We start from the raw sequence: 14,180 nt of genomic DNA, 5'->3' as shown, positions 1-14,180 counted from the left end.
CATAGCTGTGCAATAGTGGCAGTGAGAAATTCTTAGTGGTGTATTGCACCAGAAGCTGCTTCACAAACTCATAAACTTGGCCTCCACAAAGTAGAGATGAGGCTTTTACGAAACTGGCAACATGGCTTTCAAAAATTGATTTGTATTTTTCACAATGCCATCACTTATAGTGTTTGTTAAAGATACTTTCCCATGATACAGAGCCATTGTTGAAATTTTTACCTGTCTTTTACACCTGAAAGAAATGTCACAATATTCTCATGAGCAGTTTTTACTAGAGGGACTCTATGCTTGACCCATTTCATTTTTCCATCCTTACCATGATACATATCATGGATTTGCAGAAGTTGGGACTACTATACATGAAATTTCATAAATGCTGTCAGAATGATATGTTGCTGCTTCATTCAGTTTGTAAAACCCAATAAGAATATTTACTTTGTTTATAAAAATTGTAATATATGCAGAAAATTCACATGAGAAAAAATTACCCCAGTTGTGCACTGCTAGTACAGTGAGAAATACTAAAATATAGAAAGGCAATGTTTCAGAAAGGCACAAGAAATTAAGTAATAACTTCCACATGACAAAAAATCTAACAATGCACACTGCTCCAAATAAAGCTTCAATATCAGGTTTTATTTTTGACTTGACCAATGAAAGATGCTTCAGCTGCAAGTAAAGATAGCAAAGAAAGCATTGCTAGATCAGCACTTCAATATCTTTAAAATATGTTGAAATACTTCAATGATACCATGAATGTTAGTTTTTATTCCAGGCTTGTGCAATTGGGGATTGAAGAAAATTTGTTAATGCTTGCCAAATATGAGAGTTGAAACTTCAGTTTACCATAAACAACTGCTGTCTAACATTTACTAAACAAGCAGTTACTCGTTTTCATTTTACATATGTACTGTAAAAATAAGTACTTATGGTAGTCTGTATGCCCTTTACCAGTTGCTGACAATGAGCCATTTCATGTACTCCCTCATCATAGGTATGTTGTTTTTGGCAGTCTACAGACATCTTATTTAACTTCTTGCAAACAATATTTTGTTGTGCACAAAATATTCACAGTCCCAAGTCTATACAATACCAAGTACTTCTGCATACCAAATACAGTGTCCACATGTAGATGAAATGTGGATTCATGTAGGGCAAGAAACAGGAACTTATTGAACATTCATTGGAATTGATTACGTAAAATTTAAAAAAAAAATGTTTCACATAATATTTCACATAATATCATCCCACTGTGGGTAGTGATGCAATCATCACTCACCAGCTGACCTGAGTGTGAGATCTATCAGTTTCCATCTAGCCTATTATTTAATAAAGTCACATTTACAATGTGCTTTAATTATGTATGGGGTGATTATAATTAAAATTAAACTTTCCAACCTCTGTACAAATAACAACACTGGTCAGAATGACATCAACTTGCAACATAATATTATCAGAGAAGGGGGAAAACGTATGGCAGATCAAAAATTAAATAGTTACAAAATGTAGCAATAGATGGCACTGTGAGCGTCATAATTTAATGGTGGTCAACAACAAAAGACAAATGAATCATACAAAAACGCCTAAGGTGTACCTTTGACATTAAATAAACTGTACTACTCAGTGTGCATGGGTGTACTTGTTTGATACTATTAACTATGTAAGCCCATCCACCACAGCAAGGTCATATCAAATTAGATGGAAAAAATCAGTTTTTAATTGTCCTAAGGCCAAAAACCACAAAAAGCATAAATCACATCAATTTTTAATTGTCCTAATGCCAAAAACTTAATAAAAAGCATCAGTCAAAGTCAAATCAGATTATTAATTTCCATGTGACTGGTGCAAAAGGTGGTCAATATGCTGTCCCCTATTTTCTGCTACAAGTTGAAAGCGAAAAACAGTGTGTTTCACAACTGATCAAAGTGTTTCCAGGGTAACGTTCAGAACGAGTTGCGCAATGTGTGCCTTCAATGCTGCTAAGTTTGCAATTGGAACACTGAACACATCATCTTTCAGATAGCTCCACAGCCAGAACTCACACACATTATGATCAGGTGACAGGGGACGCACAACACTGAACACTCACTCACAACAGCACTATACAGGTGACACGGCAGCAGATGGGGGGGGGGGGGGGGAGGAGGACCCAGACCCAGATCTATGTGGGGGAAATAGGGGAAGGAGAGGAAAAGAAGAAAAGGGGAGCCGTTGGAGGGAGGGGACATAGAAAAGGAAGGGGGGCTGGGCGGAAGCGAGATGGAGTGGGAAAGGTAGTGGAGGCGAGAGCAGAAAGGACTCGGGGGAGAGAAGGGAGGCAGAGAGAGGGTAGGCAGGGAAAAAACAGGATGGAAGGGAAGAAGAGGGAGCCTGGGGAAAGGACAGAGGAAAGGAGAGGGAGGTGAGGATCAGAGTTGATAGGAGGGATAAATGGAGGGAGAGAGGGAATAATTCGGGATGGGGAGTTGATGGAAGCTATCTTGGGGAAGGAGATGAAGGGTGTAGAGATGGAGGGTAGGGGGGACACAACATTGAAGGAGCGGCAGAGGGTGGGGGTTGGAGAGGAGAGGAGCAACCAGGGGATGAGGAGAATCAAGGCGGCGGGAGATGTAGAGTATGCGGATATGTCCGAGGAATAGCAGCATATGGCAGAAAGGAATCAGGTCATAGAGGATCCATGTGGGGGACGGGGGGTGTATACGGAAGGCGAGGCAGAGTGAATGCTGCTCAAGGATCTGGAGGGACTTCTAGAATCTGGGGGGGGGGGGGGGGGTCGGATATCCAGGCAGGCAGGACTGGCATAACAGAGGATGGGACAAATTGAGGATTTATAGGAGTGGAGGATGGTAGAGGGGTTCAACCCCCATGTCCGGCCCGAGGGGAGTCTGAGGAGTCGGAGGTGGTTGTGGGCTTTGGATTAGATAGTGGAGATGACATATCCAGGTGAGGTGATGATCAATGGTGAGGCCAAGGTAGGTGTGGGCGGAGGAGGGATGGACAAGACGGGTGCAGATAGTAAGGGAGAAATCAAGGAGCCGGAAGGAGCGAGTGGTACAACCTACAGTGATGCCTGGATCTTGTAAGGACTGATTTTCAGGAGCCACTGGTTACACAATGCGGCAAAAAGTCAAGGTGATTCTGGAGAAGGCGTTGGGACTGTTGAAGGATAGGAGTGAGGGCAAGGAATGCGGTGTCATTATCAATGCAGGAGGTGTACTGGAGGGGAGGGTTGGGGCATATCTGCGGTGTACAGGAGGTAGAGGAGAGGGAAGAGGACAGAGCCCTGGGGCACACCTGCAGAGGGGTAGAAGGTGGGGGAATTTGCATTATGGATGGTAATGTGTAAGGGGAAGCAGGAGAGGAAGGAAGCAATCAGATGGACGTAGTTGACAGGAAGGGCATAAGTTTGGAGTTTAAACAGGAGACCGGGATGCCAGTGATGGATGTGCTGGGTAAGGATGGGTTCCAAGAGCTTGTGGAACCCTGAGGTGTTTGAGGTGGCAGTAGGTAACATGGTCATGGCCGGGAGTAGTGTAGTGTTTAGTGCAGAGTGTGAGGCAGATGTCCTGTGTAGTGATGAGAGTATTAAGTTCAGATGGTGGTGTGTGGCACAAGTACTAGAAGCTAGGAGCAAGAGGAGTAACAGAGGTATTTGTACGGTCGACGACATCAGGGAAGAGGGAATAATCAAATTGGGGATCTGGGATGGAAAAAAACATCAGATAGGTGAGAGGCCAAGTGGTTGGCCTTATTGAGGTTGTCAGGACAGGGACAGTCATCAAGGAGGAGAGGGTACTGGGGGGTGAGGCGGTTCCCAGTAAAGTGATGGAGAGCAGACCAATACTTGGAAGAGTTTATTGGGAGCATGGTGTTGAGTTGTGTACATGTCTGTCACCATGCATGGTGTTTCTTCACAGTAAGCAGGTTGTGGATGTGTTGTTGTAATTGCTGGTGGCAGGTGAGTGTGTCCCGGTCATGAGTGCAGAGAAAAGAGCAGTATAGGTGGCGGGATTCATGAAGGAGAAGGACGGCCTGTGGGGGCAGGGCTGGGCAGTGAGGGGGGATGGCTTTGGTAGGGATATGGGTGGCGACAGCATAGGACAAGGTCTGTTGCAGGAAGGCAGCAATGCAGGAGATGTCATCAGGAGACTGGAGGGTAAGGTCATGGCCTTTGACTTGGGTGTGAATGGAGTCCCGGTAGGCATCTCAGTAGGCACGGGAGTAATCACGGACAAGTTTAGGAGGGATGTCAGGGTGACGAGCGGGACAGGAATGGCGACCATTAGGGATAGTAAGGAGAACGGGAGCATGGTCACTGCCAATGAGGTCAAGGACATCAGCGGTGATGTGCCTAAGGAGGTTGGGAGAGGCAAGGATCACATTGGGAGTGGTGTTGGATTTGGGTCAGGTGTGCTGGGGGAAGGGAACCAGGTCTCCCTGGAGGGTGGTGATAAACCGATGTCACCCCTGGAGGTCGGCAGGAGCATGGCTGTAGATATTGAGGTTGGCGGCAATCACGTAGGTGGAGGAGGTGCAATCAGTGTGGGCCACGAAATCATACAGGATGGGGGTTCGAGGGTGGACATAAATGGTGCCACAGGTGATGGTAAGGGTGGGGAAGAATAGGTTGAGGGTGAGATGCTCAGCAGGATTTTGAAAGTTTAATTATAACCACACTGTATTTAGAGAAACCTGCATTTAGTCCCTGTAAGACTATCAAGACTTAGTCCTAAATGAAATTCTGTCTCCTTGGTAGATATAGCTTTTGGCTTGGAACATAACCACTTGGTGAAGATTTCTAGTAGGGTGATGGATACTGGCATTCAACAGTACTGTTAGAAGTGAAACATCCATTTTTGCCTGGTGGTTGTGGCATTTAATAATCATTAAAAATATGGAGTAATACATAGCTATTCCAATTGTGGAGATACAAAATAATTTTATGCATTGTTATCATGGAAATGTGTCTCCACCAAGAACCATGTGCTGCCTGCCTAAAATTCACTGTGAAATTCTACAGTAGTTGTGACATATATAAAATATTATCTGGCTGAAATTGAATCACATCTACTGAGTATTTCAATGGGTCTTGCAAATCACTTTATATTTTTAAGTGCTCAAAAGTACAGTGAAGACATACTTTATAGTGCATGGATTTTCTCTTTTTTCACATGTAAATGCTAAGAAACAACACAGACTCATTTTTATGAATAATTTATATCTCTGTACACTGCTTCTTCATTTCTTTCCTTCTTTGTTTCTTTATTTTTAAATAATTGCACAAACGACACTATAACTGAGAAACTGTTCATTTGGCTACAGAGTGAACTGAATATCTGCCTTGAAAGATTGGAGAAAGACAAATTTTAAGTGCGTCTTATTTTCGGTTTGCTTCAACTCATTAATGTTTTGCTCTTGTATCATGTAAGAAAGTAGTAGTTGCTTAATGAATTCACCTATGTGATATATTTAACCCCCTCTAAAATAGTATTTGAGATTCAAATGTCATTACAGAGTCTTACTGGGCACATACAAGAAAAGATACGTCCATTGGTGGTTCCAGCTATTCTTGAACATGAACCAAAACAGAGCTTGTCAAGTATACAGCCATTGGAGACACTCTTGCAGGAATTAAATTCTATTCATAAAATTATGCAGTGCCATAGTGTTGACTCAGAGATTATTCTCCAGATATTTAGGCAGGTGAGGTGCCAAACCTTTTTTAGCAGTTAACTATACAGCCCTTGGCTAGAATGAATCTGATATTTACACTTGTTTTTTAAAGTATTGTGCATAATACAGATTGTGGTCTCAAGTGAACTGCAAAATAAAAACAAAAGAAACTGTGTCTAAAAATGTTACCATATTATATGAACTTGTGTATTTTACTTTTACAGATTTTTTACTTCATCTGTGCCATTTCACTGAATAACCTACTGCTTCGAGAGAATTTGTGTCATTTGACTAAAGGATGGCAGATAAGGCGTAATCTGTCACAGCTTGAACAGTGGTGGTGTGACACAACAAGAAAGTCATTGCCCATCTTCTCAATAGATTTTTTGAAGGTTACAATTGTTTGTTTATGTTACTTTTTACAAATGTATCTAACTTTTGTAGTAATTACTAACCAAAAAAAACTTTATGCAACCAGATCTCTGTTTTTATACAGTAAGGTACACTGGAATGTTTTCCTGACCTCCATATGAATTTTTCTGTAGTCATTGTATTTTTAATGGTAGTTTTTTATGCAGTTTTTTTGTCAGAATCTTCTGCTGTCATATTAATGCAGCTTTGTTACACACACACACACACACACACACACACACACACACACACACATTGTATATGCTGCTCTTCAATGACCCTGTGCCTGTACTGTTCCATGAGTGGTCTCCACTCCTAGATTATTAACATTCTGGCAGAACTTTCCTTACTATATTTTTGTCAGATCATTAGTTTTTTATAAATTCTGTACTAGTTTCTAAGATAGATTCTATTGTTTTATGCAAGGATGAATCTGAAAATTAACATAACATTGTGCTTTCACTTATGGAATCTATTCTGTTTTGCCAAATGAATCAGATCATCAATTTAGGGAAACCCATACTGTTGCTTTCATTCTTATATGTTGTCAGAAATATCAAATTGTTTTAGACTGTTCCATAACTGAAGATGAGCTTTTGTCTGATTAGTTTGCAAAATTCTATTTACCTGGTTCTTTGTTGCACTTGGTTTTGAACAGTGTTGAAGTCTCACTGAACTGAGAGACCATACTGAGAATTAATCTCAGGAAGAAGAGATTTAAATAACGCAAACAAGACAACCCAATATTTTGGCACTACATTGTAGGTGGTGGCCAGTTAAAGTTTCATAGTTCACAGTATATGCAGATAAAAGAAAGAACGTCTCCTGTTTTGTAATTCCATAAAGAAGGAAAATCACCTAACTAAAACACAGCTTCAAAGATTTGAACACAGTTCACAGTGGCAGAATATATGGTGACAGAATTATGATTGTATCAGTGCACATGACAGGATTTACAGTATTGTTACCTGCATACTTAACACAAAACATCAAACAGTTTGCATATCTTTAGTACTTTTAGGTTAATGTATACTAGTTCACCAGTGATTTCAAAATTCAAAGATATTTCACTGCTTCATATTTTTTACAGACACTGTTGTTGAGCGTAGTATACGAAGGCACAGAATTTCACCATAACCGTCGCAGAATGGTGAGCCCTAGGCAAGCAATATGCAGGCTTTAACAAGAAGTGACATATATATGTTATTCATGTGTGATTCGAACTTGATCTGAAATAGAGATGTTAGCAGTGTGCTTCTCAGATGTGAACTTTCCTGCGATCTGACGCAGAGATGTTAACTGTACACTGGCCAACTTTGAACATGCAATTTTCGGAGGGAGTTGACTACATAAAGACAGACTTAAGGTAAAAAACTAAACTCTGTCTGGCCAGGCCTTTGAAGTTCCAGTGGTACTGACTGACCACCACATGATCCTCAGCTGATAGGCATCACTGGATGCAGATATTGAGTAGCATGTGGTAAGCATACTGCTCTCCCAGCCATTGTCAGTTTTCATGACCAGAGCCACTACTGCCCAGTCAAGTAGCTCCTCGGTTGGTCTCACAAGGGCTGAGTGTACCTTGCTTGCCTATAGCGCTTGACAGATGTGGATGATCACCCACCTAAGTGCTAGCCAAGCCCAACAGCTCATAACTTTGATGATCTGACAGAAACCAGTGTTACGTCTGTGACAAGGCCATTGGCTGAGAGATGTAAGAACATGATGTGAATTCTGAAATTACATAATGCTTTGAAATTCAGCTAGGCTAGATTTTACCATTTAGCATGCATTCTAAGACTTCCTTATCGTTTGGTTTATGGAAAATGTTCAGCTTAGTAATTCACAAAAGTACAACAAACATAACTATTACACTGTTTCTGAAATCCCCCATTTACAAGTATAACATTCATCTTGAAATAAATAATTTATTATTCTAAACTATTCAAAATCATAATTACTAACTGGATTAATTAACAGGATATGATGTCTGATTCAGAAAAAAAATATAGCTCTAAACTTATATTATCATAATTTGGAATCTTACTGCCATTAAAGGAAAATAGGTGATTGACATTTGGAGAATTTAGACTTCAGGTGACGATTATCTTGTAAGTAAATTACTTTTAGCTCATTCCAAACACTGTCTTGAAGAGATGGGAATGCCTGATTTCTAATGAGTGGTAACAATACCTCTTTTGCTGTATAGTACATTACTAAGTTCTTCCATTACATGATGTTCTCATAACTTTAATTACTGTAAAATGGGGTGTCTTGAGACACAGGAGTGATTTGAGACAGAACGACATATATTCATAATATTATATTTTATCACTATTTAGTTCATATAACAAATATTTTTATTCTTTGATTGGTTTGCATGTAACATCAACTTCCACACTGAGGTTACTTTATTTTTATAAGAATAATTTTGGCAACCTCATGTGATTTGTTAACAGGAAGGAGAATATTATCTTTTTTCTATGTCCATCCTTGTAATAGATTGTTGCAAGAGCTCTGGCTATCCATTATGAAATGAAAACTAAAACACCTGGAGCCATCTCTTTTGAATTCAATTTTTTTTATGCAACCGATCATAGTCCCATTACACCATATTAACCCTGGAATAGTCATGTGGATGACATATGTCACCCTGAAATTTCCTTTTTTCTTACATTATGGGTTCTCCACAGATGTGAATTGGTATAGTTTTGAGTTTCATTTTAAGGATACAGGGTACTTTTCTGGCTCAATATTATGTAAAAATCAACACCTATTTCTTTCAGGCACTGTTTATAATGTATATGTTTTATAGATTTTTTGTTGATATCAGCTAATGCAGCACACTTTCAAAACAAATTAGAATTATTTTGAATATTTTTTAACCTGTTTAGGGCAGTTAAAAAAATTACAAAGAAATTGATACAATTTGTTTCCGAAATGCTTACTCAAATTGAGGTACCATTTAACCCAATGTTATACATTTGAATAAGACCAAATTTTTGCCAAATATGAATGACAAGATGGCTGAGGTACTAGACGTTTTTAATTCCACCTATTATGCATATTACAAGGATAAAAAATATCACATCTTACATTTTAATTTTTATAATTTTTTCATAATAAAAGTGTTATTTTTCCTATAATTTAGTTGATTCTGCAATAAAGCTTAGGTATACTACATAAGTATGGACTATTGCAAGATACAGAAAAAAATAAGCGCAATGCTTTATAAACTTTAGGAAATATTTGTACCTGAATTCTGGAAAACACAACTTGTGAGAAATTGCGAATGAAGATATGAGTCTAATTACACTGTGCCTCAGAACATTCCTCAAGCATAGTGTTCATCTGCAGCATTTCTTCATCTTCAAGCTTCCTCTTGGCTTTCCTTTCAGCACTTTTTGCTTCTTTGGTAACTTGAAGAGTGACTCTTTCACCTTCATGCACCTGTTGCATGCCGCACGCAAGCAATTGATCTTCCATATTAGAGCCACATTTTATTCCTAAATTTCTCAGGACTTCCAACCTTCCTATCACTCCATCATTGAAACATATCGCTGCATCTGTATACCAACTTTTAAAGTATATAGTCCTACAAAAACATTCTTAGGTAATCTTTTCCATATGCAATGATTGAAACTTTCATTTGCATTCTGAGTGCCTCCATGAAGACATTTACTAAGCAAAAAATGGTCACTCAGGTCTCTAAAAATTGGTTTCATTTAATTCATGAGAGGCTCAAGAAGAGAATGCTTATGATGGTATATTTAATCACTTTCTTTTGCTTTTTGGTAACCACACCAAGAATCTGCTCCTTTAGGGCAAAGTCCGTGAACAGGGTGATCATTGTCGACAACTTATGAAATTAGGTGGCCCATACAGATTTTCTCATTGCTGTGCCATCATTCAGAGGTGCAGTTCATCTAATAGCCTGTCCATAATAAATCTGAAGAAGATCTATTTCAGCTTCTGTCAATCTGCCTCAGCCAGATAGAGATTTTTCATTAGATAGCAACTTTCCTTTCATTTCTCTTCATAGCTTCTTCAGTCAATCACCTATCCTCTTTTGTATGTCCACAACACTCCAGTTTTGTTACCAAGGTATCACCATAAACATTGAACTCATTAATTTTATTGAAAGCTTTAGAGTCCCCATCGCTATACACGACCACAACTTTAAAATTTGAAATATATAGCTCATTTTTCACTTGAAACCCTATAATGTATATATCAATGTAATCAGGAAATATTATAGAATTTAATAGTCATTAAAAATTTTTGATTTTTCCACCATTTATAAGTACTCTGTATCCTTAAAGATCAGTACTCCACTATTGTTGTTTGAACATGGCTCTTCTTAGGGGGTATAAAGCTAAATTTATCCACATTGTGTGCTCTAGTTGAGAACTGCCACCCATCTGAGTATTGATGTTACCATTTCTGTTTCTATTTCAATAAGTAACTTATTTATTTTTCAGTGTTTAATGCCTATACTATTGGGCTTATACTAAATATTGCAGTAGTATGCTTCACATTGCATTTATATTTCTATTCATTTTTTTTACATTTTCTTTGAATCTTTACAGTCATGGTTACTAGTAATATTCAAATGTCTGTATCAAATAAAAGGGGAATGTTGAGGAAACATCAAATCAGTAACAGTGTTGTCTTTGTTTGATGAACTCAGTGATGCAGAGGAGGATCTCATCTTCTCTGATGATTCTGAAGGTGAACAACACAATTTACTCCTCAGAGACCACCATTCAACTACTGAGCAAGAGATTTCAAAGGATAAAGAAGCGGAGTTTTAACTGGTGATGCAAATGAAACATATTACTTGTGTAAACATAAGACCCCAAAATGGCTGAAACAGAAGCCCCCAAACAACACACATACTCAAGCATACAGCATAATCACACATCTGCATAGACCACAGAAAGGAGGTCGAGAAATAAATTCTGAAGATGGCTTGTTTTGGTTTACTGTTAGAATTTTGGGGTAATTGTTCTTTTTGGCAATTTATACCTAGCAAACATGCTAAGTACAGGCTGCATACATTTGCTTTAGTTGATGCTAAATAAATACAGTAATGGAAGGAACCTATGTTGATTCACAGCCTGATGCACCTTATAAACAAAGCAGTAGCCCACATAATGTAGTAATAGGAATGGTGGAGCCAACTGCAGATGCTAATGGAAATGTGACCACCAATACTGATTTTTGATGCATTCTCTTACTGGAAGTCTCAAAGATAATGGTCTTACATGGGGACACTTTGCCGAAATAAAGATAAGTAATTTTGGAGTTTCTTCCTGATAAACAGAAAAATCTTCAATTTTGAGCTTCCAAAAGGACAAGACACTTGTGTCATACTAATCCATGAAGAATAAAGCTGTCCTTGTTATTTGTACAATGCACCACGCCTGTGTTATGTACAGTGATACAGGGGATGGTCAAATATCTGAGATGATAACATTTTACATGACAAAAGCTGGCATGGACTTGGTTTTACCAGCTGTCTCAAACAATTATGTGGCATGAAATACAAGTCACTGGCATATGGTAGTATTCTAAAATCTACTAAATTTAGCTGCAATAAATAATTTTTCATTTATAAGTTGGATAAAAATTAAGATAAAGCAGTGGAGAGAACTGCTTTCCTAACCACTGTTGTGAGGAAACTTATGAAGCATGAAATAGAAAGGAAATGGCAAGCACCACATGTTTCTAAGGAGATCAGGAGACATGGAATTTCATTGCTTTGAATATAAGAGCTTGCAAACAGGTTACAAGAGGACAGATAGGGAAAAAGAGTAAGATGTTATGAGTATGGTAGATCATGGGATAAATCAACCAGGAAGTGGTGTGTTAGGTGCTACAAGCGGACCTGCCTAGATAATTTGATGTAAGTTTGTGCCAGTTGTTTGTACAGTGCAGACTGAAGTAATACATGTGTCAGAAGGTAAATTTGGAAGTATTGGTTTAATTGTATTAGTGAGACTCATATACAGGTATACAGGTCACAAACTACACTATTTTCATTTTACTGCAGTATAAGTTCAATTTTATTTGTTTTCATTAAAGTAGGTAATTTGTGGATATTTTAATAAATACAGCACAATCATTATGCAAGTATTTATCATATTTTGTTTCACTGTTTTATTAAAATAACATCGTAAACAACCATCGGTGACAGCTGTCACACACTCAATGAATTACATAACAAAAATTCACATGACTACTGCAGGGTTAAGGCCTCTTGACTAACATAAGTTGGGAGCAATCTGGTCTTGTGTGCAGTCATAACAGGAGCCAATATTAAATAACAGGTGTCCGTAGATCTTTGGTTCACTCAACACTATCCCTTCACTCATCAATTGATGGTATAGTTTCGTATAAACCAGAGATCTACAGACACTGGTTATTTAATATTGGCTCCTGTTATGACAGCACAGGAGATTGGATTCCTGCCAATTTTGTTGGTCAGGGGTCCTGAAGATGGTGTTGTGATGGAACATCGAAACTGGTTGTGTAAATAAGCTAAATGGGAAAGAGATGGCTGCATGTGTTTTAATTATTTAATATCATATTTGGCAGTAATTCCAAAACTTTCTGTATTTTAATAGGTGAAAAATAATTTCCATGGATTAAAACTTTCTGGTAAGTGGCTTTAAGGTTATCAGACAAATACACAGTAATTACAATAATGGCATTTTCATGAAAGTATAAAATATGGAAATTATTTATATTGAACAGGAACTTACCTGAGGTGGCTTGAGACGTTGTGTAGACATAACCTTGTTCCTACTAAAGATCTGCAATTTGGGTGATGCAGCAAACACTACGCATCTATGTTAAAAGAGCTGGCACATGTTAATATGTGAATAGCAGCATAGAACAATTGAACAAGATCCTTGGAGATGTAAAAAAAATGCCATGTGAGCATTTGTAGGGCTGCTGAGAAATATTCCATACAAAAGTCTAAGCTTTCTAAGCTGTCTAAATACATGACATAGTATGTTGCTATTGGCCACTGGGACCATGTGCTCCACAGTGGCACCCTCACGTTAGACTCGGGGCCAGGAGCGCACGCAGCCATGCCTTACTGTGTGACTACTGCAGAGACCTCTAATGGTCATAGAGTTCTGAGCTGTCTGGCGCAGATTCTAAACCTGTGGTGCTAGATACCAGATCCCTCCCTCCCAGAAACTTGTGTGTAGGATTGAAAACACCCCAGACAGTGCCGTGATGGCTGGCAGAAGGGAGAAGACCCAGGCTCATCAACTGCCAGTGTTGAGGAGGAAGGGACATCTGAGGTGTCCATGATGGCTGACCCAGAGGCCAGGGCATTGGAGGGAGCCTACCGATCCACCTGCAGACAGGGAGGGCCAGTGGCAGACTCGCAAGGAGGTGGCAACCGATGGCAGTGGTTGTGACTCGAGGACCACGTCTGTCCCCAAAGAAGGTAGTATAGGAGGAGTTGGCGGTGGGAGTACTGCAGGAGTACGTGAGCAGAGCTGGTTATAATGGTGGCAATTGAACTTTTTGATGTCTGCACTGATGTTACACGCTGCCCACGGGCCACGACAACAGTGGCGGGTGTCCAACCTACCTTTATCCTGTATACGTGGGCCCACATGGCTGCGCCAGAGGCGTAATGCTGAGAGGGCAGGGAGTGGGGGTGGGAGAGTGACGGCAAGAGAAAATGGAGCGGGGTCAGCAGCTGTCGCCCATGGAGGAGCTCCGCCGGACTATGTCCATCAGTTGGCATGGTGCGATATGTGTTCAAGAACAGGGTGAGGGCCGATGTGGTTGGAGATGTTTTGACTGCCTTTTGTCAACTGTTGTTTAAATGTGCGGACAAACCTCTCTGCTGCATCTTTGGAGGAAGGGTGGAAAGGCAGCCTACAAATACGTTTGATACCGTTGGCTTGACAGAAGTCATGGACGGAGATGCCGTGAATTGGGGGACATTTCGGAGACCAATGTGTGAGGCTGGCCCTCAATGGTGAGAACTTGGGCCAGGGCCATGAGTGTGGCCTCTGTGGTGGTGGACGCCATGCAGGTGACATATGGGTATTTGGAGTGTG

At 39.6% G+C, this 14,180-nt stretch overlaps 1 protein-coding gene across 2 annotated transcripts in view; it reads left to right on the top strand.

The window, feature by feature from the left end:
• The window catches only part of LOC126298575 (unconventional myosin-Va-like), a 150,193-nt gene that overhangs the window by 93,975 nt on the left and 42,038 nt on the right, over positions 1 to 14,180 (top strand). For both annotated transcript variants that reach the window (XM_049989945.1, XM_049989946.1), the window contains exons 8-9: positions 5,518 to 5,706; positions 5,901 to 6,068. In XM_049989945.1, coding sequence (XP_049845902.1) covers positions 5,518 to 5,706; positions 5,901 to 6,068 — 357 coding nt within the window. The remainder of the gene's footprint in view (positions 1 to 5,517; positions 5,707 to 5,900; positions 6,069 to 14,180) is intronic.

The sequence above is a fragment of the Schistocerca gregaria genome, chromosome X (assembly GCF_023897955.1).
Source record: "Schistocerca gregaria isolate iqSchGreg1 chromosome X, iqSchGreg1.2, whole genome shotgun sequence".
In the NCBI taxonomy this organism is placed as follows: Eukaryota; Metazoa; Arthropoda; class Insecta; order Orthoptera; family Acrididae; genus Schistocerca; species Schistocerca gregaria.
This window is presented reverse-complemented; position numbering and strand designations above follow the sequence as displayed.